Here is a 27,257-nt window from a genome sequence, read left to right on the forward strand (position 1 = left end):
AGAAAAATTGACGAAAAGCATAGCTTTGCGTGGAGCTTTTCCACTCTCTTAAGTTTAAATGTGAACCCACCACAGAATTAAGAGAATTTGCGACTGTAAGAGAGCGCTGCGAAAAAGGCAGGGCGAGGGGTTTGTTTTGCTTTCGGTTTATTTGATTGTTTTAAATGCTTTCGAAGTGCCAGCAGGGGAGTCGGAAAAAGAAGAAAAGCCGGACAAATGGAATTTATTATTCTGTGTTATTACTTATCACAGCTTTGTTGGGCTACATTCGAATTATTATTAATATCATTTTAATATTAATATATGGGTGTGTTCTTCAAAAACGTAATAGCATCGTTGAAAAAAAAAAGTAAACAAACAATATTTTTTTTTTTGCAAATTAAAATATTCTTTGGAGAATATACTCTTGGGGCTTTAGTTTTTGAGGGTTGTAGCAATTATATATTATTTTACAAATAAATTTAGAACTAATGAGAAGTTGAACCAAATAAAAAATTTTCTTGAGAAGCTCGGAAAAGTAAGTCAAGTAAAGAAAAATCTACGCGGCTAGTTCCAATTGTTTTAGGTCATCCGATTCATATTCTATTGAATTTTGAAAAATCGTATTAAATACAAAAGTCATTAATGCGGTTTCGATTTTTGAAACCGAGGATGGATGGATGGATGAAGCCCCTTAAGCCGGCTAACAAATGATCGCAATGCTCACCTTATCGCGATTTTCCAGCGATTTCCACCTGCTCAAAACACCAAAGCTTTTCCTTTTTCACCACATCAAAGGAGCGATGAGAAACGAGAGATAAAAAGACAGAGAGAGAGAGAGAGTGAGAGTAGAGAAGAGAAGAAAAGCCGAAGAAGAGATTTTCAGATGCAAATACCACTCGGTTTCTCCTTCGGCTTTGGTATTGGTGCCCAAACACACACAGGCTCACACAGCGGATGCTGACTGTTTGCAAAAAGAAAATGGAACAGAAAGCACAACAACACAATCACAATGTTGCCCGCCATCTCTCCGACTTTCCCTGTGTAGGTGTATCTGAGTGTGTGTGTGTGTCCGAGTGTGTTATTTGTGCGTGAGTGTGCGTGCTCGTTTCTGCTCGGCAAAAGCGGAAAAACGAACGCTCGTCTGCAGCACTTATCTTCACGGGATAAATCTCGCTGCTGGCCGCCGCAGTCTGTTTTCAATACGGGCGTAAAGCGGTCGTCGAGCACGGTTGAAAAGCAAAGCAAATAAAAAACCAAACCAAAAATACCAAGCAGCCAAAAACAACAACATCAAAAAAATACCGAAAAATATAAAAATAAAAAACCAACAAAATACAATAAAAACATTATGTCAAAATACAAAAGAAATAACCACACAAAATAGGGAAATTAAGAAAAACTTCTAACAAGCGGCAATTGCAAAATAGAAGCTAAAGGAGTTAAACGCATTGAGGTAGCCCTTAAAAACCTACCAATTTGAAATGTTAAATTAAATAAATACGGCATAAATATCTGGAAAACCCTCATCGAGTATTAAAAACATAAACAGATAAAAACGCCGACGACTTCGTAAACGCGCGCCCAAAAAAGTGTGCTACGAAAAAAAAACAAATGCAATCTTAATAATTCGCAATCAAAAATATTCAAAAATTTGTTCTTCAATTTTTTTAAAATATTTTTTTTGTTGTTCTTTGTTGTGTGCCAAGTGAAAAATTAAGATAAACCAAAAAAAATATACATATATATACAAGAGAAATGTAAACAAATGCTAATAAAAGAGAGATGTATGCGTGTGTGCGTGAATTTATTTATTTGTTTGATTGTTTGCTTGCGAGTGTGCGTGTGTTTGCTGAAGCATAAAAACAACAATAAAATATATTACAAAAATAAGAGAATGAGAAACGAAATGAGCTAAAGAAAAGTCCAGAAATGGAATTGGGGAATATGAACAAGAAGCAGAGCGATAACAATTGCAATAAAAGCAAGCACATAAACAGCAATAGCAACAACAACAACCCAGTGCGTATGTGTGTGTGTGTGTGCGAGGGTTTAGCGTGCGTGTGTGTGTGTATATAAAAAAAATCACCATCACAATCATTATCTCCATGTTCAGTTTCAGTATTGACGAGCCAGCTTTATACAGCCTTTATTTTCTGGGCAATTTTTTGAATTATTTTGTGAGATAAAAAATGCATAAATAAATAATAATTGGTTTGCTAGATTCAAAACATGAAGACGTTGCTAGATTATTAAAATAAATGTAATTGAATCTCAAGCTTTCCCTAAAAGGAATTTAGGAAAATTCCTATAGTTCAAAGCTACTAAACGTTTAATTCAAATATATTATTGATTTAGAATATCTTTGATTTATTTTCCAAACACTATGAGAAAATTTTCAAAATTGCAAGATTATTCAAATAAATTTACCTTTAACTTTCTTTAATAAAAACTTTGAGTTTAAATATTTTAGGGTTTTCACTTTAGAGATTAAACAAATGTTTAACTGTTTTACAAATGCTTAAATAATTTTGCAAATATATTAGGGATTTATCTTTAAAGATTAAACAAATTAATTTATTTTCCAGCCAATATAATAGTTTTAAACAAAAGACATGATTATAATTTAGCTAAGAGCATCTAAGACGGCTCATCTGCAGAGTGTAGCCAAATTTTGGGGCATAATTAAATCAAGGTTGTCGTGTGGCTTTGGACTTTAACCCCCGGAATCATCACTATTTCAAACACCATTTATGGCTGCAACAATTTTGATTTGACTTCCAGCCTCTGAGCACCCATGCGAATTCATCTTCATTCAATATATGCTCAATACAGCAAAACCTTTTGTTCGACTAATTGTTTATAGATGGTTGTTGTTGTTGCTGCTGCTGTGAGGGGTTATTGTTGCAGCAGTTTATATTATTATTGTTGTTGTTGTTGCTCCAATCAATGGAGTCCATTTTGCAAGAGGATTGATGGTGTTTAATGAGGGGAAATGGACTTGCGGGGACAAGGTTGTGGCAGATGCAAATGACTAATCTAAGCTTTTGCACTAGCACATACACGTACACAAAACACCCACGCGTATATATACATATCTAGATATACCTATATATATATATATGAATATAATTATATATATGTATATGGAGCATGCTATGCACGAGCACAGCTTCGAGGCAGAAGTTGTTGGCTTAAGCTTTTTGGCTTTAAATGTTCAATATTCAATTACACACAAGTTTGGCAATGGCGTGGCAACAATAAATAATGAATTCAATTAGCTTATAAGCATGTGATTGGACCTTTGTTAGCTGAACTTCTAGGCCACATTTATGTTATTTGGAAAAATGTACAAATGAAAAAATAAAGTAGGGTTACAATTTCTTTGGCTTTAAAATATCTCTTCAAAATAATTTCTTTAAGTAAAACGTGGTAGTTTAATGGTATTTCCCTCATTACCAAAATGTTGTAATGCTTAAAAGTTAATGACTTAAACTCGAATTATTCCTAAACGACCCAACTCAAGTTCAAAGTTTTTTTTTTGACTTGACCCTAGAATCGTTCCAGATAATTTTCTTCTTTTCGTTGGAAAAGTGTTTGAATTATGGCTGGGGGTAAGGCACTTTATAAAGAGCTGCAATCACAGTTTAAGACCCACTCTCTTCCTCGTGTTCAAGGATTTTGTCAGGGTTTTTACTTTCGAGCACTGCGACAAAAATATGTCCATTTAAAATATATTATTACCCACAGTATAAAAGTTATTACTTTAACTTTGACTGTATAAAATAAATTTCATTAAATTATTGAGATATGTATAAAAACAAAATAAACCGTATTAAAATGAAATCATGGGATAATCCTTAAAGATAATTTTTTCAAGTGCTGATTTTTCTCTTTTTCGGCTTCTTTTTTGCGAGTGAGTGTGTGTGTTGATGTAAGGAGCAAGTGTAAATAAAGAAAAGTCGTGCCCGTTGTGCAAGCACTCAAAAGTGGCTGCACACACACGTACATCTGGGTTTCACCTGCAGTCGTGGCACGTTTCTTGGAGCTTGTGGCTCCTCGTGGAGGAGCCTCCCCATCCCCATCTTCGTTTTCTTTCTTTGCTTTTAACTTGATATACTCGGGGCTTTCTTCGTCTGCCATTTTTCCCCTTTCCTTTTTTTTTTTTGAGGGGTTCTAGGCTAAGGTTTTCAACAAGCACTCGTCGTCATCGATGTTTGCACGTTTCGCTTTATTTATTTGGAAATCTTTTCTTATTCTGCTCTTTTTCCCCCTGTCTATCCTTTTCTCTTTTTAACAACTGACAATGTGTATTTGTATTTGCTTAAAAATCAATTACGTCATCATTGTAAAATGGCAATTGGATATATTATATGTGCGTATATATATATAACGATGGCAACTCTGGCAGTTGGCTTGCTCTTACATAACGATGGAAACCCTGCCATCGCCAATCGCTCTTTCATCATTTTGTTTGTTTGTTTGTTTATTTGTCGGCACTCTTCCACTCCACCACTTGTGTCAATACTTATCGGGTGATATTAACGTCACTGTGACAGGGTTCCCACCCCTCTGTACCCAAAAAATTTCCACCTGGCATCTGTTTGTGTCACATGTCTTTTTCCATCCCATCCCATCCGATCCCATCCCATTCCACCCCCACACCCAAAAATCTTCCTTATTGTTTGCGCCATATTTTATTTATGTTTTGTCAATTTTTGTGCAACTTTTGCTCGTCGCTTTGTGCGGCTGCCTTTTACCCTTAACCCTTGTGACCCCTCCTAACTCCTCTACGGCCATGCAGACTCATAGTAAATGTTATAACGCAGCAGATTTGACAGCTCCTTTGGGCCATTTCATTTGTGGCAAACTTTTTCAATGGCCGTCAAATAATGCAGCCAACATCCCAGCCATCTGACATTGAAAGGTGCGAGTGTGTGAGTGTGTGAGTCTCTGGAGGAGGCGTAGCCATGGGGGAGTTCAAATTCATTCCATTATTGTTGTTTTGTGTCAGATACCCAATGGGATTTCCTGGTGCTTATCATCGATAGGTTTGTGTGCTGACAATTGGAAGGGGAAATTGGTAATTGGATTGCTTCGAACTATTATATGTCCGATAAAATGTCATCGATAAATGAGCCTTATTAGGGCTTTATTTATCGATGTATACTTTGATCAGCAAAATAATCGTCGATAAATAAATTGTAATTAATCGATAAATATCTTTCATTTGAGATAATAAAATATTTTCGATTTTAATCGTTGATATTGCTTATGTTTTTCAAGAAACACCAATTTATTTGGTCTTTCACAAAATAATGTTATTTATTTTTCCATCAAAATCAATAACTTATGGATGAAATAAGCCCATCACATGGTTGGGAAAAAAACTTATTGGAGGCTCTCGGTAAAAGGCCAGATTTCCAGCAAAATGGCAGTGAAAAGGAGAATGCAAACGAGGAGTGCCAAGGTCCAATGACGGTTTGCCTCTCCCCGGGATTATGGCCGCCCATGAATCGGGCGAAAACATATTCCAATCTCCTTCGTTTCGTTCTGCCAACTTCTTCTTTTTTTCCCGTCCATCCAGCCATTCAATTCGAACAGATTTCGATGAACAAAAAGAGGGGAAAAAAGAAGAAATATGCAAAAACCCAGCTGAGAACTGTAATTCATTTAAGTGTTCCATTGAGTGGTGTGCCCAGTACATGTGTGTGTGTGTGTGTGTGGGTAAAATTTCATATTTTTAATGACCATCTGAAGGGAGAAAGGAAAGCGGAGAATGGAGAGTCAATACAGGGGGTTCTGACGGGGCAGCAGGCCTCTCACAAAAGGCATTCTTCGATGCGATGCGAAACTGAAAGCAAACATCATGTGCCGAGGCGATGGGAAATAAAATAAAATCCATATATGCATACTTTGCATATTAAAAATAGCATGGAAAGGAATTTGAATGCGAAAAGGATATAATACGATGGCACACAAAGGAGAGAGTTGGTTAAGTGCACTATGCAACATCCAACATGCAATTCGAATACGGATTTAAAGCTTTGCGCCATGCGACGGCTTTAATTTTTTGGTTAATTATTTCGCAACTCTCGCCACGACGACCACATTCTGCAAATCTTCGACAGCCGCGGGCTCCCACATCCACTTCTACTTCCACATCCACATCCACTTCCACTTCCAGATGAACTCGCTCGTCTGCCGCTGAAGATGTTCTTAATGGTTCAGTTGTTTGCTCAGCAAATTGAACGAAAACAAACTTCAAAAGTTTGCACCACGGATATGCAGATGGCACGAGAAGTGCTGGAATGGAAGTGGTTTCGGGTGCTTTTTGTGGAGTAGGTATTCAGGGGGCCGTCTCATGATTAAAGATCCCCAGATGACGCTACATATGATTTCTATATTTCTATACAGTCAAAACAGTCGGTCTTTAAGCTGTAGGCCTTGAATTGTCCAAGCTACAACTAAAAAACCATAAAAAAAAACTGATTTCGTCGAAAATTTGAATCCGTATTTTCCATCCTAAATTTCACTGTTTTTGCCGTAACAATGAAAATAATGATCCAAATATGGAATGTAATACCTCGCTGAACTCGTAATTAAATTTCCAAACGATTGGCTATTAAACCTAGAAATTTTTTATTTTTTCCATTTTTTGCAAAAAATTGTAATGTACCCCCTTAAAAAAAAAATGCAAAAATTGATCAAAAAATAAATTTCCCGGAAAGTGATGGGATTCGTTAGTTTAGGTCGTTTGCTGCTCAAAACAGTCGGTCTTTTAGCTGTAGGCCTTTAATTGTCCAAGCTACGAGCTAAAAAGCCATTTTAATCGATTTAAAATTTCGATAATTCCGAAATTTTCCCACCAAGCGAAATTTATTAATGTGATAACTCTGCTTTCGGTTAATTTGATTAACTTAATTGACACTCGATGCGCCCCATTTGCATAGCAATCATCCCCTATATAAACCCCCAATTCATCAGATATGTGGCAGATATGTAATCATGATGTCGACCGCAGAGTGCGTGGCATAATGATCTTATGTTTCCGTTGGTTTTTGCGGTCAGCTCGTGAATGCGGATTGCACAAATTGTTAACTCGGCCACTGGAACTAGTGCTCTGTCTCTCATTTCTCAGTCTGGTCAATTTATACATATGTAGTGTATGTATGGATGTATGTAATTGTTTTAAAATTGTCACAATTGCTGCTCCTTTGGGGGCGTGGCAAGCAACAAGGGCAAGGTTGCTGCAGTTGACAAGCCGCAGTGGCAAGCGTTTTAAAAATTTATGCTGCACAGGGCACAGGCAGAGGCACAAGGACAAAATGGAGAGGGGATGATGATGGTTTCAACCAAAAAAAGGGGTTGGGTCAGGGGTTCCAAAAAGAGGTTAGTTAACATATGACCTGCTAGGGTCCGAGCCTCGGTCCATGTCCTGCATCCGGTTTCCACACAACAATAAAACGACCGAACGACGCAACACTTATGTTGGTTTACTTTTGCTGCTAGCCTTTCCCCATTTTCCAACCCAAACCCCCCTTTTGGCCACACAATAAAGTGCCCCCAGCAGCCAAGAAAACTGCTGTAGCTGAATTCCAGCAGCGTGACAGTTGCCGTTGAAATATATAACCTTCAATGCAGAAAGTCCACAGGCAGCCTCTACAGTCCACAATATTAAAGGAAAAAATAAAATAAAAAGAAAAAACGGCACCTATTGGATACAACATTTATTCTTAATTTTCTTCACGGAGTCATTGATTATCTCACAATATTCCTTATAAATAGGCGGTATGGTATCGCTTTAGTTTTAGTCCTTTATCTGATTATTCCTTTTTTTTAATTTCGTTTTTTCCGATTACAAGATTTTTCAGTGAGTATACAGAAAAAAATGGACAAAATTATATTTGTAAAGATTAAGTTATTCATTTTATGTTAATATGAATAAAGTTTTAGTTTATCTTATTTATTACCAATAATGTAAAATTGTTCAAAATACAATATTTGTTATTTTAAAACAGGGGTTTTATAAAATAACTGATATGATCGCCTTTATTATTGATATGAGAATTTAGAGAATTGACAGTGCGACTTTCTAGCATTGTGGGGTTTTCGGCATTTTAATTTTGTTTGTTGCCTTCGCATGTGTTGACCATGACATGAACTCGTGTGTGACGAAAACAAATGACTGACGCAGATGTAATGGCACCCCGTTTTCCGACCAACTCACCGCCCAGTCTCTTTCTGTTTCTAATTAAAGGCCATGTAAAGGAAAAAAGATGGCGTCAAAAGAATGCACAAACTGTGGAATTTAATTTTATAAAAAAGAAAATAAAAAAAAAGAAATAAGAAAAGAAAGATAGCGAAATGAAATTAATGGATTCCGTGTCTCCTCTCACCGTCTCTTTCTGGCACTCTTGCCGTCTTACTTCTTCACTTCTGGTGACCATAATCACAGCTGCATTGTGTATAGCAATTAAAGCAACAACTGCAACAACAAAAAAAAGGGGAAGAAGTGAAGAAAAACTGAGGAAAAACTGTTGGAAAAATCACGGCGAAAAAAGGGGAAGAGGAGAAAGTTCTTGTTGTTTGCTGTTTTAATGGTTTTCAATGATTAAATTGTTGATAACAATTTTAAGCTGTACTCGTTCAGGCAGCACTCGCCCTCTCTAGCCATCTCTTTCGCCCTCCCTATGGTCATCTCTTTCGCACTCCCTACAGATGTATATAAAAATGTATATCTGTTTGTGTGTCCCTCGTTAGCATCTTGTTGTTTTTGTTGTTCCTGGACTAACTTTGTACAGACTATGGGCCATGTAAAGTTGAACATGGGCATAACAATGTGCCCTTAACTTGGCCCACAGACTGCAGTTTTGTGCCCCGTCTCTTTTTAACCCTTTGTAGCTGTCTCCCTCTCTCTCTCTCTATCTGGCTATCTTGCTGTCCCTGTCTCTGTCAATTTCAATGTGCAATTACTTGGAATTTGTTTGAAGTTTTCCAAGCAGCAGCCGGAAAAGTTTCTTCCTTTTTCCCCTCGCACACATTAAAAATTTAATTAGAGAGTGCCTCGACATCAGAAATCAAAACAAATCGGGCGAAAAAGTTTTTCAGCAAATTGAGCCGAATGAGAATTTTCGGTTTGAGTTGCATAATCTCTGCCTGTCATCCTTAATTTATTGAGGGCATTCATTAGCCGAGTGATTTACTGTTAAATGTTGAGCTTTTAATTTGTCAGCTGATGTACAAAAACTTTTCAGCCCTCTTTGTCAAATTAAATATGGCCAAGTTGGGAAATATATACATATATTATTAATTAAATTACAATATGCCAATTATTTGTTTAATTTATCAAAAATGATTTAAAATGTGTTTTTTAATTTTTTATGTTTGTTGTATTTATTTTTTTCTTTAAAAGAGAGCCAATTTGCCAAGTAAAAAGTCATTTCTTTCCGTGCGTTGACTTTGATAAACTCCTTTATTTCGTATATCCTGTTTTGGCCTTCTCAATTCGTTTCGCGGCTTATGCATTCTCCTCTGTGTTTTGTCCTCCGCTTTGGGGGTCCATTTGGGACCCGAGGCCCGCTTTGTCATGCTAAGGGTTAAGCCGAAGTGGTTAGAAAGAGGATTTGAGAACAGGGTTGGGCATAAATAACGACACGTTGTGCATTTTGATGGGGACCCCTGTTTTTTTTTCTTTCGCTTGGGGATTGGCCACGGTATATTACTGAAGGGGGTTCTCGGAAAAAAAGGGGAGATCCCGACCCTGACTTCGGTTTAGCCCTTTTCCGCATCATTGCCCCACTGTATGGCCAAAGAAAAAAACGAGGGTTGCTGTGTAAAACCACACGAAAATTCTTTTATGATTATTATTCGTACTTTTTTCGTTGATTTTTATGATTATTATGACTTCGATGCCAGTTAAATGATTGTAAATATCTATCGAAGTCATGTCGAATCTGTTCAATTGAAATTTTAACCTCGGAAAAGGGCACTATTTGCCCCCGAATGAAGTTGTTTACATTGGAGCTCAAGTCCATTACATTTTCATGGCTGTCAGTTTATCAAATATGCGAAATATTTCAAAAAATATATTTCAATTGCCTAGACCATTCGAATCCAACAGTAATCGGTATAATAATGACAGCGGCAGCCCGAAAAACCGAAAACTATTGGCATGCCGGGCTAGTAAATAAAAGAAAAAGCAGGCAAATTTATTTGCTGCTTTGACCATAAAAAGTGCAACAAAACCTCGAATGAAAACAATTGTTTTACAGAGCAGCAAAAGGGGATGCAAAAATAGTGCAAAATGTCCAATGCAAAAACAAGCATATTTCATCTTACTTCAAACTTCAATTTCACCATGAATAAGGCATTAGTTTGAGTCGTTCTGTGAGTTAATTCACATTTATGCACATTCAGTTGCCAGACAGTTTGAACTGGCTCTTAGGGGTAATAACGTATCGATTAAATGTAGAGAAGTTCCAGTAATATTTACCGGACCTTATTAAGTATATATATTCTTGATCAGGATCACTAGCCGAAAATGCCATTTTGTTGTGTTTATTAATACCTATCGAAATGTAGAAGAAAATTTTCAAATCGGACAATCCTTTGAAAAGTTATGAGCAAAAATAAAATGACCGCTAGATGGAGCCAGTAGCTTTGACGACTTTAGCTCGTTCTCTCTTGTTTTTCCTTTAAAAGGTAGTTTTTGTTTCTTTTTCTAATTTAACTATTTGTGCCTTTGAGTATTCCTGACATTTTGTGTCGTCCCTTATCATTTTGTTTAAAAAGTTGCCGGCTTTTATATGCGAGGGCTTTACGAGCTGTCCTATGGAATCGACAATCCCTTGGGGTCTCGAGTTTTATGCTTCTTTTATGAATTCGAAATTTCAGCACACTCACACCGATGCCAAAAAAGCCATTGCAAACTTTTCACGAACACACACACACACACGCAGAGCACAATAAACATTAAAAACAAAGCTAGAACTTTGGTCCACTATCTGCTTAGCTGCTGGCCAGATCTGCTGTAAATAATTACATATAGTATATAACCGAAATACACTTTTTCAAATATACATATAGATATATATATATAGACGTAAATGTACTGGTATGTGTATGTGTCAATGTATGTGCGTTTGCCTGCCTGTTCCTTAAACTATAAAACAAGAGCACACGAGAAATCTTTAAAAACAATCAAATAAATAAAAATAAATATATTGTATGTATAAATAACATATTTAATTTATGCAAATGAAAAGTGCGCAGAGGGCGAAAGAAAGCCGACAAAACAAACGCCAAACAAATTTGAAATTAATTTGCATTGAATAACAAAGGAAACGCTTCGGTTTCAATTTCAGCCAAGGATAAAGCCCAACCCCTAGACAAAAAAAAGAAAAAAAGAAAAGAAAAAAAACTGATACAAAAGAGAAGCCAAATGAGGGAAAATGAAGTGCCAAAGTGTTGAAAATAAAGCGAAAACCAAGAGACGAAATTGAAATCGAGTAGAAAAGGTATTTTCCGTTTCGTTTTTTCTCGGTGACGCGCGTTTCGTTTCGTTTCCGTTTCGCTTCGTTTCGCCACGTTCCGTTCCGTCTCGTTTCCGTTCCATTTCCGTTCCGTTTCCGCTCGGCAAACATTTAAATGGCTACCAGCTGCTACTTATGATGGAGACATTCCTCGTCCTGGGCCTGTGTTTCATCCTGTACGAGGCATTGGATTTCTTTCAGGGCTGCATCCACAGTAATACCCCATCGCCGAGCGACCAAATCGAGGCCTATCGCCGCGAACTCGACGAACAGCGCCAGCAGCAGCAGCAGGAGCAGTTCCTCGCCGGATTGACGCCTCTGCTGGGCGCTCAATTTGCAGCCGCCGCCGCCGCAGCCGCGGCCGCTGCCGCCGGTTCGCAGTCGACGCTGGGCAGCACGACCACGCCCACCGCCTCCACGGCCAGTGTTATAAGTGATTCGTACGATCAGGAATCGCAATCCCAATCGCAATCCCAGTCGCAATCCAATCAGAATCAACATCATTCTTTGAGCACTCCCGGTCTGTTTCGTCCCGCCGCCTTGGGATATTACGATCCCGAGGATCCGCTGCATGCCACCAACTCGCTGCCCCGCGACTACTACTATCTGCAGCAGCAGCAGCTGAAGAATAAAGTGAGCTCGAGATCGCTACTCTCGAAATTCTCATCGACCAACTCGGATAATCGCATTCATCCGGAGGCGGGAGCCGGTTCGGGACATCATCACAGTGTCCTGGGACAGGCGGCTGTGATAACCAGTCAACCTTTGCCCGGTGGCGAGATACCCTCGAGTCTCTTCGATCAGCCGGGACAAGCGGCTGTGGTGGTGCCGCCATTGCAGCTGCAATCGCCGCTATTTGTGGAGCTAAAGAGGGCTATTATAAGCCAGAATCAGAATAAAAATCACCAGAGATCCGAGCAGAAAGCGGAGCCCGAGGACTCACAGTGTCCGCAGTGCGAGGAGGAGCAGCAGATACAATATCTGGCCGAGAATCTAGACGATCTTGTAGAGTCCGAGGAGCAGCAGTATTCGCCAGGTGAAGAGGACGAGGAGGAGGAGGACGACGACGAGGAGGAGGATCAGGACGATCGGGAGGAGCAGCACTCGTACGTGGGAGGAGCCACCAGTGAGCCGGATATTTGTGCGGCCACGCGACAACAGCTGTTGACCAGGATCCATCACATCGCCATCGACGACATCGCCACCGGACAGGAGCATCTGCATCATCACCTCAGCGTTGCGGGAGAAACGACACTAAGCGCCAATTCGCACGCCGACTTCAGGGAAATCGAGTGCGAGCGACTGCGACGCAAGTGCGTTAGCGTTAAGCGCATCTATAGCATATCGGAAAAGTTCTAATTCAGATCAGATCACCACTCAGAATCAATTCGATAACTCAGATATCATACCTGTACAGCCCTACTCACCATATTGCACTTCAATCGATCTCAAAATATATCGAAAATATCGAAAAGAAAAGCCAATCGAAATCAAAAATCGCCTAAATCAAAAAGAAAAAAAAAACCAATCAAAAATCAAAGCCAAATCAAATCGAAATCAAATTTTCAAATTCAGCAATCACCAACAATCGAACCAAATGCAACCAAAATCACAAAATTGTCCAAAGCGAAACACCCCACACAAGGTTAGCAAAAAGTAAAAAAAAAAAAGAAAAACATAAGCCAACAAACTGAAAAAAGAAAGTCTAACAAGAAAAAAAAAACGAAATGGAACCTTAACCAAAAAGCAAAAACCGACACAAAAAAGAAATCTAATAGGAATTTTCAAAAATATATTTAGTCTAAAAATATGAATTTGCACAACATTTCTCGAACATGATTTCATTCTCCGCATTTCTTATTTTTTATTCACCTGCCTGTTCTTTTCTCTTCACCCTTCACTTCAGGCCCTCACATTTGGTCCTTCGGCGTGCACTCTTCACCATAGAACGGTTATAGTTTTCACCTTGATTCAACTGAGAAATATTAAGCATATATCACCGATCACCCCTAATTAGCCGATTTGCTCAGAGAAGTGCTCACCACATGAGTATTTTCCACCTTTTTGCACTTTTTTCTATTGTTTTAAATCAGAATTACGTTTTTTTAACCCACTGGACAAGAGAATAACCGGCACCCACCCACCGTTTATACGTAAATCACCCGAATCCTTTCTTCATAGCGCACCAATCCACCCAAAAAAAAAAACCTCTCTCTCCTCTCTCTCTCTCTTTATCTCTATCACACACATTTGCCAGCAATTTGTCACCTGTTTTTTCTCTCTCTGTATTGTTAAGCCCGGCTCTAATAATTCCCAACTTTTTGCAGCTGCGAAACCACTCAACACAATCGCACACGTGTGGTGTCCGAAGAGTACTAGTAAGGTTACATCCGAAAACTACTATAACATACAGATTCTTGCATATTTTATTTCGAGAAAAGGATGCCGATATATTTTTTTAATATTTTTTTTTTATAGTTTTGTGCTGAGTGAAAGAGAGAGAGCGCACAGTTTAAAATTCTACCTTCCATGCGGCTGGAACTCTCGAAACTTTTTACTTTTGTTTAGATTGTTGGGTTAACTTCTACCTCGCTTTAATTTTTTCTAGTTTCTGTTTCTGTTTCCTCTCTCTGCCATTCTTTTTTTTCCTTTTCCCAGTTTTTTTTCGTCCTGTGAGAATTCCTTGGGTCTAAAGCCACTTGGGGGACTGAACAACAAATATGCTAACTAGTTGGCTTTGGCCAGGTCTTTGTGCCAGTCTCTTCATTCCTGGGATGGCTTTTAAACCTCTGCTTTCGAGTGTTATGCAAAGTAAATTGTACATAATTGTCAGGACTAGCAAAACACACTCACACTCATAGACTCGCACACACACACACACACACAGATGACTATCTCACATATATGCAAATGACAGGAGCTGAAGCCGAGGACAATGACTAATTTTGCTGTCATTGTTGGAGGAAAAATAAAAAAAAAAAATGGGGAAAATGGAAAGGAAAGGGAATAGGAAAGGGGAGAAAGGGGGAATTACTATCATATCTTACAAATTGTGGTCCCCTCCCCTGACCATTTACTACACATATACATATATGTGTATATCCTTTCAATTATTCGATATGTGGTAGAATTTTCTTGTTGTATTCTTTTATTCCTCGGACCTCGTTTTCATCTCCAGTGACCATGTGTGTTTGTATATCCTTGGCCCGCATCAAGTTAACTTTCCCCACATGTCCTTCTTCATCTCTTTCTCTTTTCTATCCCTCTTTCAACCATTTGTCTCCCCCTTTTGTGCTCGGCGTTCAACGTTCAACGTTCGTAATCTTTTGGTCTTTTCTTCATCATCGTTTAGCTTGATGTGGTTTTCCCCGACTTAATCAGTTTTACTATTGTTTGTTTTTACCAAACACACACGCACACACACACACAGCTACCCTCTTTCCAAATGCGTGCGTGTATACATATATGCCACATATAACATGCATACACATATGCGTAAATAGCACTGAAAATATTTACTTTTAAAAATTTCATTACATTTTATGTACTTTCCATGCATTTCACAAAATAAAATAAAATAAAAAAATTATTAAAAATTGATCTTGAATTTGGATTTTTAAGTTTTATAAAAACAAGAAAAGATGTGCTGTTATTTTGACCACAACTGTATTTTTATTAAAAGATTTTTTTTTTTGAGTTTAGAAAAGAACTCTATGATTTTGCTTCTGTGTTCGACTGGCAGGAACTGGCAATTATATTGTGAGGAGGGTGGGGTTATGCCCATAAATGCTACATCATGGCAAGTATTTAAGCCTTGGAAAAGCCTCTCTCCCCGTTTAACTCCCAGAACCAGAAACACATTCATCTCGGCCTTAACCCGCTTACAAAACCATTCCCCCGTCGATTTCGTCTTTTTTTTTTGGGTTCTTGTGTTTTGACGTTTTCGTACATTCAAGGGCGATATTCTTCTGCATCATTAACCCTCTGCCTCTAACCGGCATGAGAAATGACCCACAGCCATGCAGTCACGGTCAGCTTAACCCATTCGTGCCAGCTATCTCTTGCGAAAATTCACAAAATCAAATCAATAGTCGGCCAAGTGAAATTAATTTCGCTTTAAGGAAATTTAAGTGAAACAAATGCTCCCTACTTACACTCAACTTAATTTACCCTAATCCGAGTGTGTGTGTGTGTGTGCCTGTGTGCCGTTTTTAGCCCCCACTCATCTATCGTGGGTTAATTCCCAAAGACGTATTAGCCCGGCGAAATTTATCCAACTCAATTAATCTCGGCGTTCTGTTCTCTGACTTTACAGAATTGATAGCTTCGTGCGAAGGGGCGTGGCTGCGGCGCCCCTTTTTGTGATTTATACTCGATTTTGCTACGTGTTTGGTTTAGTATTTTTTGTAGATTTTTGCTAAAATCCAGTTGGTTTTTTATGCAAACTATTGGACTCTTTCGATAGGTACGAAATGTAAAATAATTTTTTCAAATCGGACCATTCGTTAAAAAGTTATGAGCCAAGAAAATAATGGAATTCAAGCAGTGCAAGCAGTTGCTTTTCAGCATGCATATATCCATCTCCCTCGCACTTCCTTTAGCTGAGTTTTTCTCTGGTTTTAAATTAATGTTAATTGAAATTGAAAATAGACCACACTTTCGTTGCAATTAACTTGCAGTACCAAGTACTTAAAAGGCTGCCCCCTAACAAGCCAGTTATTCATTTAATTGAAAAGCTTTAAACTCTGTACTTTTTTTACAAAACTTGTATGGCTAATTATTTTTGCAGCTGCAAATGCCGCACGATAAAGTTAACTCTTAGTTGGCACTGGAATCCTGAAATGTGTGTGTATATTTATTTGAGGAGAGCAGAAAGCGATAGAAAAAACTTTGTTTGCTCTATCAGCTGCGGCTTAATGAGTGCCACTCGTTGCTATTTCTGTTTCCTGTCTGTCTATATGTCTTTATGTCTGCGGTCTGCAGTTTTAACTTATTGAATTGACAACAGAGACACCCGACCAATGAACAGAGAAAAGTTGGCTGCAAGTTTTAATTCCGCCGAGCTGGAAAAGCCATCATCTATGCCATTGTCAACTTGGGAGAGTGTGTAGTGTGTGTTTTAGGAGGTGGCAACACATAATATTGAAAAGAAAAGTTCTAGTTTAACTGAATTCTGAGCCCAGCTTCTTTTTGTTGCCGGCATTTTCAACGCGACCTTTTAGCGATCGCACAGCCAAATTGGGCAGACAACCGCGTTTCTGTAGATCATCCAGCTTGACGGTGATCACCGTATCGATTTCCTTCTGCCGCTGAGCCTCCGCAGCCCGCTCCCTTTCAAAGGCCAAGTGCTCCTCCTCAAGTTCCCGTCGACGGGCCTTTTCGCGCTCCTCAATTTGACAGGCGACACTGGTGCGCAGACAGGCCTTTTTCACCGCCTGTTCGTCGGCCTCGCGCTTCATTTGATCCTCCAGCTTGGCCCGATACGCGATCATTTCCTTGAGTTCCCGCTCACGTTGCACATAATAGCAGGCCTTCATTTGGCTCAGGTGATCCATTTGCTCCATATTCGCACGCTTCAGTTCGGCGGCCATTTTCCGCTCCTTCTCGGCGGCCTGCCGTTCATTTTCCCGGTACTTCCGCTCGAGACGCTCGTGCTCCGCAAGGAAATGCATCTCCTCGCGATTATCCTTGGCGTCGAGGATCTTCTGGCCCACGGCGAACAGGACATCCCGCTTGCGCTTCTCGTCCGCCTCGATGGCCTCGCGTTCCGCCCGCTGCTGTCGCAGCTCCTTCTCCTTGAGCTTCAGATACTCGTAGGCGCGGTTCTCGTCCCTCTGATCCTGTTCGCACATCATGCGCACGAAGTTCCGATGCAGCTTGGTGTACTTGTTCAGTTCGTCGCGATAGGCCAACTTGCGACGGGATCGCGACTCTCCCTCCGCCGCCTCGGCCCTCTTGTACTCGTCGACGGCGGCCCGCAGATCGCGAGCCTCCATTCGCAGGCGATCCTGGGCCAGGAATCGCAGCTTCTCACGATCGCTGATCTGTTCGCGAACTGCGTTGCCGAACTGCCGGCGGCGCTCCTCCTCCGCCTGATCCTGCTGCTCCACGGTGCCCCACTTGGCGTTGTTGTAGTCGCGGTTCTTGCGCGCCATCTCCTCATCGTGATCGAGTTGGATGCGCTTGAGGAGCTTGCGCTCCTGAATCTGCGCCGTCCACATGGCACTGCACTTGGCCTCGGAAATTGCTCGAGTGGCGTCCTTTACCCGCACATCAGACTCGTATTTGGCATCCAGGGCGCGGTGGAGGACCTGCAATAGGGAATATCTTAGATTAGAGCGATATATAAAGCGTCGATTTTTATGTGTATCGTATCGAATTTTATCGATATAAGCATATAAAGCCGATATAAAAAGAGAAATTTGTAGTCCTCATATCCTTATTTAGTTATTGAAATGTTGAACTTTCAATATTATAATCGATTTTTACCGATTGACAAATATAAAATCGATATTTATAATTATAAATAAATAAAATGTGATATTAATATTTAAAACGATATTTTTATCGAGCCAATCAATTGTTTCGATTTTAATATCAATAGTTCTTCTTCTCGATAGTGCAACAAACTCACCTGCCATCTTTTTCAAGGCCAAGAATGATTTTCAAAATTGCAGTATTAGAATCGATTTTTTAAATTGTGATATTAATATGTAAATCGATATTTTTATCGCACCAAGACACCAATCGATTTTTTCGATTTTAATATCGAAAGTTATTCTTAACGATAGAGCAACCAACTCACCTGCAATCTTTTGGCCTCGACTCGCCGCTCTTCGTTCACATCCTCATCGGCCTCGTCATCGTGCCGCTTCTCGGTTTCCCGTTCCTTTTCCCTCCGCTGCTCGTCGATGTCGTGGAAATAATTACGCATTCGCTCCGCCTCGGCGGTGTGATATTGCTGCTCCTCCATCCGGCGATCCTGTTCCGCTCGCCGTTCCTCGGTGGTTCGCGGCCTCGACGCCCTCATGCGATCCAATTCTCCCGGCGATACTTCCGCATAGCCCTTGGACTCCCACGATTGACCCTGGATGTGAAAGAACGTGGCCTTGGCTCCGTCGTATTTGCGATTGCGCGGCGGCGCCTTTCCACCGCCCACCGGCGAACGGGTGACCTTTTGCCCGGGAATTACCACCGGATTCGGTTCCCTAGTGCCCGGCGGCAAAGGTCGCCTGGTCACCTTTGGATTTACGGGCTTATCCCTGCGAACGCCGCACTTTCGCTCCTCCTCGATGGTCGATAACTTTGGCGCTTCCAAATATATCGGTTTCTTCAGGCGATCATAACAATCCGCATGCAGCTTCATGGCGGCCCGCGAACGACATGGCATCACCATCGGCATCTTGGCGAAATATATTTGTATATTTATTTTTTGCAATAGCAAATTATTGTGCCCTTTGTCTTTTCGCGTTGTGTTCTCCTGTCGTCGTCGTCGTCGTCTGTTTGTGTTTTGTTGCTCGAAGGCTGTTGTTTTGTTTGCTTGTTTCGTTTGTTTATTCAATCGAATCTGGCAAGTTAAATAGACATATGCCCACAGCTTGCTGGGAATAGCTGAATTACAGGGTATTTTTTTTGGGACAAAGCAGGGAATATTTCCATAAAAAATATTAAAAGTATCAATAAATAATGGACTCATGTATCGGAAAGTATTACAATGGGTACCAACTTGAAAATTCTTTAAAAAATTGATTTATAGTGGATTTTAATAGTTTTGGTTTTTTCAACAGCTTTAAACTAAGAGAGTTGCTAATGATATGTACCCCTCTTCAGTGCCAAAATATATATTTATTTAAAAAAACCCTAAAATGTGGTCACCAAGCTTCTTGGCAGCAATTTAAACTCAAGTACAGTGTTCCTACCTGTTAACGCCTGACCACTTGAGTGTCGTTTTTGTCGAGTGGCAGGTGAGAAGAAAATACCAGCGGAAAGAGGAAAATGGAAATGTGGAGAGGGAAAAGGGAAAACGGGGAAAAAGGGAAGCTGCTGCATTTACTTCCGTCTGCTTTGGCTGCATTCGAAGGCGTTGATGCTTGCATTTTGGAATAGCCCCGACAATTTGCATTCTTTGTGTGGTGCCACTCCCATATTCCGCCCTCCTATTCCCCCACTAACGCCCACAACCACCCCCTCAAATTCACCCCACAGGCAGGTGGCATGAAAATTTAATTACACGCCTCGCTGAAACGCTGTGGCTAAATCTAGGGGTCGGTGGAATTTCTTTTATAATATTATTTCTATTTTTTTTTGGCTGGAAACCTCTTTGCCTCTTGTAGATTAGGCTGGCGGAAAAAAGGATAATGGTGGAAAATGGTTCAACATTTTTTAAGCCGCGCCATTCTACCACGGCCTCTTGAGAAATGCTCGGAAAATATAATGGCAAAATTCATCATATTTCCTGCGAAAAAAATAGGGTCCTTTAGTTTTGGGACCCAATTTTTTGGCTTGCTTGATGTGTTCAAAAAATACTAAATTTGGTATTTGAAAACAGTAGCCTTTATGAAATGATAAAATATCAAATTGATTTGTTTGAATCATAAATTTTACATTAATCATATCGGCTTTTTAATGATATAAAAAAATAAGGTAGAAATGACCCCATATTATATTGAATTTTTTTTCTGTGCGTGCACTCGATACTCTCGACCAAGTTGAAGTCAAGAGAGAGTCATCTGTCGAAAGTTGAGTCGGAAACCGAAGCCAGTGACTCAATATCCAGAGCCTCTAGTGTTTGTCTTGTCTATTTGTGTGGCGGTTGTCAGGCGCACAAAGACACATCTCCTTCGATATTCGAGATGGCGGTGAGATGGTGTGGCGGCCGTGGGCCAAATGAAGGCTTCACCATGGACAACCGCCGACCAAATGGCCCGTGGGTTCTCCGAAATATTCCGCCACAATATCGTTTACTCCTCGTCTCTGTGTGTGTTCTTCATCGAACTGAGCAAGAACATTTTCCCATAAATATGAATTTTTGTTTATTTTTTTTTTTGGTTCGGCTAGCAGCTAAAAATCATATTACATATACGGCATATCTCGCCCCCGCAAAAGCAAAAGCAAAACTTTCTGCACATTTCAATGGCAATAAAAGTGATTTAATAAGGCGCAAAACAGCACAACAAAGGGGCAAACGAAAAAAAGTAGGGAAAGGAGGGAAACCAGAAAAACGAAATCAATTTGATTTGTCGCCACAGACGACGATGGTGGGCGGCGATGCCACGCCCATTGCGTGTGATTAAGTGCGCGTTTAATGTGCACGCCATGGCCATAAAACAAATTATATGCAATCCTGCCACCGAAAGCTTTCGCAATTCACTCCCCACAACTCTGGAGGAGATTTAGTTGACCCCATCTACGTATGTATGCACAGGAAATAAAATTCGGTATGAAATAGGGTAATATTTACCTTATTTCATATCAATAAAATATGATTAATGTCAAATTTCAGATTTAAGCATATCAACTTGACTTTTTATCATATCAGTTATTTCATAAAAATAATAAAAATACTATTTTAAAATACCACATGTAGTATTTTTTGAACGAATAATGTAAAATAAGATCAACATAATCTTTATTTATATCAAAATGATATTAAAACCTTGATTTTGTCCCTGCACATATCAATCTGATCTTTTTTGAATTTTTTTCTGTGTGTCTGCGTATTGTCCTACCCCTGGTTGTTGGTTGCTTATCCCTCCTCATACGCAATCCTTCTCTATTTGAGAGTTCCGTAACTGATTTCGACCCGTTGGGTGAAGGCTAAAAACTTTTACCGCTCTCCGCCTGCGTGAGCGCTTTGAAATGTAAATACGGCTCATTATTTCCAATGCCTTGCCATTCATTTGCAAAGTTTCCAGTTTGCCCTGGCCCACACAGACACATCATGTGTGTGTGTATGTAAGCACACACTAGTGGACCTCACATACGCACAGTCACCATGGGATAATTTCCGGTTCACCAGAACTCAAATTTTTGTCATTAAAAACAGGAGCGAAGTAAGGAAAATAACTTTGCTATCATAAAAATACCTTTTGTCGAGGATCTATCGAATGTTGTTGTAATAAATATTTAAAATCGATAAGTTATCAATTCCAAGTTATCGATAATTAATTTGACAATTTGAGCGACTTAGTTATCGATTCATTTGGTTACTTTAAAACTTTTAATTTAAAATTTTACTGATGTAGCAGGAAATTATGATACGTAAATCAATGATTTAATTATTGCAAAGTTATCAAACTTTTCCATAATATAGATCGATAAATTGATACATTTGTTCTATGCGATGTTAAGGAAAACTTTCTGTGGTTTGCCAGAAGTTCCTCAAACATTTAAATGAATTAATGTGATGTGCACTTTGCAACCCACTGTGCGATCGGCCAGGACTCTTTGACTACAGGTTCACCTTTAATTAACTGTAATGCCATCAGGCGGCAGGACATCCGTTGGTCAACGTGTGTGTAATGCCCCTTTGCTTTGCCTTTTACGGTTGCCTTTTCCATTACCAGAAAATGAGCATGTGTGTGTGTGTGTGCGAAGGGTTTATTATTTTCACTTAATTTTTGCCAGAGTTTTTTCCGTTTTCTTGTTTTTTTTTTTTGTTTACCCCTGGAACTTTCTGGACCAGACCGTTCGTCCCCAAATGGCAAATCATCACAGCTAGACAGAAAAATAAGAGAAAGAACGAAAAGGCCTTTCGAAGTCGAAGAAGACGAGAGCCAAGAAACGGAATGTGGAATCTTGTTTGTATAACCAGAGCTGCGGCAAAATGTTGTTCAAATTGACTTGGGTTGGGGGTTCGGATGACTCGGCAGGTGGATCGTAATGTCCTTCCTGGGTGGAAAATGGGAAAAAAGAGAACCGGGCTTCCTGCCAAAAAGGGACAAAGTCAGCGACAAAAGGAATGTTTCGCCTGGTGCACAATGGCAAATAATTCATAACTTGGCTCAGAAGTTTGATTTAGCTGCAGTTAATACACTGGGCTTCCCCCTTCTCTCCTCTCCTCTTCTGTCTGTTGCCTATAAATACATATATATTTTTTTTGTTGGCCCATGTGGCCCATCTTCAAGTTCCACCGAACATATATTTCAGCCTCTCTCATCCCGTTTGGCCATACGTCGGTTTGCATAAATTTTACCCATGGCCAAAGAGGACTCGCAGAACGTAGGACTCCTGTTGACAGGAAGGATTCCCTACTCTCCCCTCCAGCAGATAAATTACGCTCCAAGCGACCAGGACCAATGGAAGCGGAAGAGCCAACGGATGACGGCTGGCAAAGCCCAAAGCCAAAGCTGTAGGAAAAGCTATGGCCAAAGTCAGAGGAACCGAGGAGCACCAAGGACTGCCTGTCTGACTGTCCGACTGTCAAGCATTTGTATGCTTATTTTTCTTCAACTGTAACTGCTGCCAGGACTTAAAAAACAAACACACACACACACACATGTGAGGAGTCCTTTGGTCAGGCGGCAAAAGTTTCCACTTGGTCTTGCTTTGGTTTCAAGGAACAAATTCTTTGGTGCATTTCATATCAAAGTGGAATACAGGAGTTTTAAGGTTTTAAAAGTTATTTCGAATCTGTTGGCTTGGCTTTGGTCAGACTACTAAGTTTATGTCAATCGGGAAGCATTAAAATAAGGATATATTTTCTAAATCTTCATTCAAGTTTAATCACCACAATAAGCTCAGTTTTGCTTTACAACTTTTAATTCATATTTTAGGAATAGTTTGTTAGGAATTGTATTACAAAAGGGTAGTAACTTTATAGATTTATACATTGAACCCCAGGTTAAATTAATATGGATTATTTAACCTATGAACCTAAATGAATGCCAAGGTTATCTATAATTTAAACTTTTAATTTATATTTTAGGTATAGTTTTTTAGGAATTGTATTACAAAAGGGTAGTAATATTATAGATTTATACATTTAACCCCAGGTTAAATTAAAATGGATTATTTAACCTATGAACCTAAATAAATGCCAAGGTTATCTATAATTTAAAATTGAATAACCTATAACCTATAACTTGCGGTAGCATTAAAAATGCATGTATCAAAAATCTATCAATTTGTTGTTAACTATTTTTTTAATCGGAAAGCAGCGTACCGGAAATTCTCGAGAACTGAGAACCCAGATAGAACCCCTGTCAGTTTGTTGACTACCTCCATATGACCCTCTTTCCATTCTCTGTCTCTTTCTCTTTCCGCAACCCCTCTCTCTCTCTCTCTTTTTCTTTCTGTTTGTAGCGTCTGTTGCTATTTTCTCAATGCCTTCAAAATGGCACACGGAAGCCGAGGCGTCTGCTATAAATTTTTAACAACCATTTAACTTGAATTTTATTAGTCCCCAGTCAGCGGTCAAAAGTTCGAGGGGATGTGTGGGGGGCAACGGAAAATACTGAATATACGGAATATACGACAGAATGTGGCAGTTGGGGGCGTGACGGATGCTCTCAGTGGTTGTCATGTTGCCTTCTTGGAATATGCTCGTATTTTTCGGTATACAAAGTGCCCAAATGCTGGCCACAAAGTCATCACAATGACATTTTGCATTTCGCATTTCGCAGTTCATTTCTACTCGTCGTCGTCTCATCCTCTTCACTTCTTTATGGTGTTTTCGCTGCCTACTTTCTGCTGGTTATTGATAGTCCTTATAGGGGGGTCTATGTTTTCTCTCTCTCCCTCTCTCGTTCTGTCTCTGTCCTGGCCATAAATTATATATGGTCCAAAGTAGTAGTGACTTGTGGGTCACTTGTTTTGCTGCAGCTTCAGTTGTTCGCCTGCCGTTGACCGATAACCATGTAATTCTCCTCCTATTTTCTTTTTTACCACTTCTATATAGTTTGTTATTATTTACTGGTTGGCAAATTGTATTGCAAAGTTTTTTTTTTGTGATTGGTTTTGTTTTTCGGTTTTTGTGGGTTTTTCCTTTCTCGAAAACAATCGGAAAAGAAAATCGAAAAATCGTATCCTAAAAATTACTTGCAGTTGAGTAAAATGTGCGCTGTTGACAGACTAAGAAAAACAATAACCACAACAAGAAAAACCAAACAACTCGAGTGAAACAAACAAAAAAAAAAAAACAACAAGAAATATCGATTAAAATACAAATTAAAAGGAAAACCAAAATCAACGATTATAGCGATAAGCGATAACGAACAAACGACGTACCGATAACACGATAACGATAACCACAAACCCCCGCCATGGACTCGCTGGAGCGTCTAATGCGAGCGGCGCCTCTGCCCCGAATGTTGACCAGCGGCGTTGTGGCAACAGCCGCTGCCGCCGCAGCCGCCGCCGCCGGCAAGGGCATGGTCAATGTGGGCGGCGGTGGCACAGCAACAGTGGCCGCCGGCGGCGGACAACAGAGGGCGCTGGTCCATGCCTCGCTGGCGGCGGCGACGGTGGGTCGCAAGGGACGCCACCTAACGGGCACCTTCTGCCTAACGGGCGACACCATGGAGGGCATCATACAGTGTTTGGTATTTCTCAAAGCATTCTCGGTAAGTCGTGCAGTGGGGGTATCAGTGGTATCAGTATCCGAAAAATAAAAATTCCACAGAGTAGAGATCAAGGGAGAGAGACCGAAAAATCCATACACACATCCCAAACATCCGAAAACCCCACCCACCCCCACATTTTCATCCCCCCATGGCACAATTCAATTTAGTTTTCGGTTTGCGCTCGACTAAGTTTTTCTTTTTTTTCTCCTTATTTCTCTTTTTTTTTGGACCTGCCATCAAAATGTGCAATAGGCTGTAAATAGGCAAATACATTTCGCATAGCCCTGCCTGTGGCAAGCTGATTTTGGGATTTTATAACTAAATTTTTGCCAGGCATGCATGGGGAGCACCTTTGACCTAGTTTATGGGCCCTTTTTAAACCGACAACCATAAGCCATTCCCCATCTCCCAGCCTCCGAAAAAAAGGGCTCTAATAAAGATTTTCAGCTTGTCTACACAAATTTTTGACCCACTCACTAACGCCTTTTCCCTCTCTGTTTTTTCCTCTACTTACAGGTAAGTCCGTCGAAGCGAAGATAATGAAGAGCAAATACCCAACAGATTTATGATTCTCAGTCCCAATCTCGCAAAAAAAAATCAGGTATTCCAGGTATCTGGACAGTTTTGTTGACTTGTGCTGTGATTTGTGTCCGGAAAATGGCTCTGAATAACATGGAAATCAGATTGAAGTTTTGAAATTTTCATTTAATGCCCTGGCAGTTGGCCCACTGGGCGGATGAGTGATGTTAATTGAATTAGCTATCCGACAGAAATTCAAATAGACATATACTATGTTTATACGATAGCAATCACGATTTCTTGAAAGCGCGATATAGAAATTGCCCCTGTTTATACGACAGCCGAGAATTCATGCTTTTATTCACTCTCAGCTGATAGGGATGCCGGACCGGTAAAAATATATAATTTTTAATACCACTGATTAGAGAAATGGCCTATAAAAGGCCTTCAATTTCTAGCGATCTGGCAACGTCAATCATTTTTTACAGAGTTACCAGATTGCATATCATCAAATCACGCTTTTGGGCTGAAATCATAGTCAACTTTCGTGTGTAGCCGAATTCACGAAATGGCGTTTATACAAGCACGAATCGGCCGAAAGCGTGAAATGATAGCGTGAATTCGGCATCGTATAAACACAGTAATTGACGTTTAATGGATTTTTCGTTTAATTATTGCGTTGATGATATGTTTTCAAATATTACGTTAAACAGTTTTGTTTTTAAACATATCTTTTTTAACAAGTAAACTTAAATTTAAAATAATATAATAATAATAATATTTACCGATTGATTAAAGGATGACGATTATTTTCCCTTAAAGTTATAAGCTATTTTAATTTGATATATTTAAAACTTTAAAGCGTTCTGAAAATTTATGAGATTGTAATTTGGAATCAGCATCCCTAAATCAGCCTGTATTCCTTTATTATGATTTTTGCTGGTATTTTTGTCCATTGCCTTTTGGCCCGGGGCTTAATTGCAGGCGCTATATACGGGGGGTTTGAGGAATGTCGGCCTGGAAATGCACTTAGCACCCAATAGGTTTCAGGGAAACCTCGCCATGAAAGCAGGGGAAAGAGACGGGGATAGGGGAGCAGAGTGAGACGGCGACAGAGACGTAGACCGACATCAAGCGCCTGCGGCAATTGCAGGCCCATTAAAACTGACACATTGCGATTGCTTTCTCCCTTCTTTTTTTGCTCTCCTCTTTTTTGGCCAAGGCTGTGAAAAATACAACAAAAAAAAGGAAAAAAAGTTGGTAAAATCGAAAGAAACGTAAAAAACACAGACACGCCTAAAAGGGCGGAGATGGAGATACATTTACTTTGTTGCCATAAATAAAAGGCAAATGAACCGACTAACAGGTACCCCTTAAATTTACTGGATAAACATTTTGTCGTTTTAATTAATAAATAAAAGCATTATAGTAAAGCTTAATTATTAATTTTTGTAATTTAATAAACCAGTTATTTTTTTCGGTGTGGCCATGCCCCATTTGAAATCGGCGAGAGACTTTTCACGCATCGTTAATTTCTCCCTTAGGCCTCGACTCTATAGTTCCGTCTCTTTCGGTTCGAGGGTCTGCCTACTCACTCACTCATTCATTCACTCATTCATTCACTCGTGCATTCAGTCATTCATTCATTCAGCCTGTCAGCCAG

At 39.8% G+C, this 27,257-nt stretch overlaps 3 protein-coding genes across 24 annotated transcripts in view; 2 read left to right on the forward strand and 1 right to left on the reverse strand.

Moving 5' to 3' along the window:
- The window catches only part of rg (A kinase anchor protein rugose), a 187,893-nt gene that overhangs the window by 85,653 nt on the left and 74,983 nt on the right, over nucleotides 1-27,257 (forward strand). For 3 of the 20 annotated variants that reach the window (XM_070219272.1, XM_017137240.3, XM_017137246.3), the window contains exon 1: nucleotides 24,663-25,075. The exons of 11 other annotated variants lie outside the window; for them this stretch is intronic. In XM_070219272.1, the coding sequence (XP_070075373.1) occupies nucleotides 24,776-25,075 (300 nt within the window). In that variant the 5' untranslated portion in view covers nucleotides 24,663-24,775. Of the gene's footprint in view, nucleotides 1-24,661; nucleotides 25,076-27,257 lie in introns of those variants that run through there. 6 more of the 20 variants (XM_070219267.1, XM_070219273.1, XM_017137249.3 and 3 more) reach the window with 4 other exon arrangements.
- Nucleotides 641-24,652, forward strand: LOC108054349 (mediator of RNA polymerase II transcription subunit 25). Of its 3 annotated transcripts, XR_011419841.1 has the most exons (4): nucleotides 641-1,435; nucleotides 11,346-13,158; nucleotides 13,841-13,891; nucleotides 24,558-24,632. XR_011419841.1 is itself a non-coding variant. In XM_044393602.2 (2 exons), exon 2 carries the CDS (start codon nucleotides 11,649-11,651, stop codon nucleotides 12,870-12,872), a length of 1,224 nt encoding a protein of 407 aa, XP_044249537.1. In that variant the 5' UTR covers nucleotides 641-1,435; nucleotides 11,346-11,648; the 3' UTR covers nucleotides 12,873-13,194. The 3 variants fall into 3 exon arrangements, 1 of the variants encoding a protein (XP_044249537.1); XR_011419840.1 differs by lacking the exon at nucleotides 13,841-13,891 and having other exon boundaries at nucleotides 24,558-24,652; XM_044393602.2 differs by lacking the exons at nucleotides 13,841-13,891; nucleotides 24,558-24,632 and having other exon boundaries at nucleotides 11,346-13,194.
- LOC108054348 (cilia- and flagella-associated protein 45) lies at nucleotides 16,419-19,082 on the reverse strand. The gene is made up of 2 exons (XM_017137254.3): nucleotides 18,319-19,082; nucleotides 16,419-17,824 (listed from the first exon to the last, which is right to left on the reverse strand). Exons 1-2 carry the CDS (start codon nucleotides 18,913-18,915, stop codon nucleotides 16,676-16,678), a joined length of 1,746 nt encoding a protein of 581 aa, XP_016992743.2. The 5' UTR covers nucleotides 18,916-19,082; the 3' UTR covers nucleotides 16,419-16,675.

Source organism: Drosophila takahashii, chromosome X (genome assembly GCF_030179915.1).
Source record: "Drosophila takahashii strain IR98-3 E-12201 chromosome X, DtakHiC1v2, whole genome shotgun sequence".
Taxonomy (NCBI): Eukaryota; Metazoa; Arthropoda; class Insecta; order Diptera; family Drosophilidae; genus Drosophila; species Drosophila takahashii.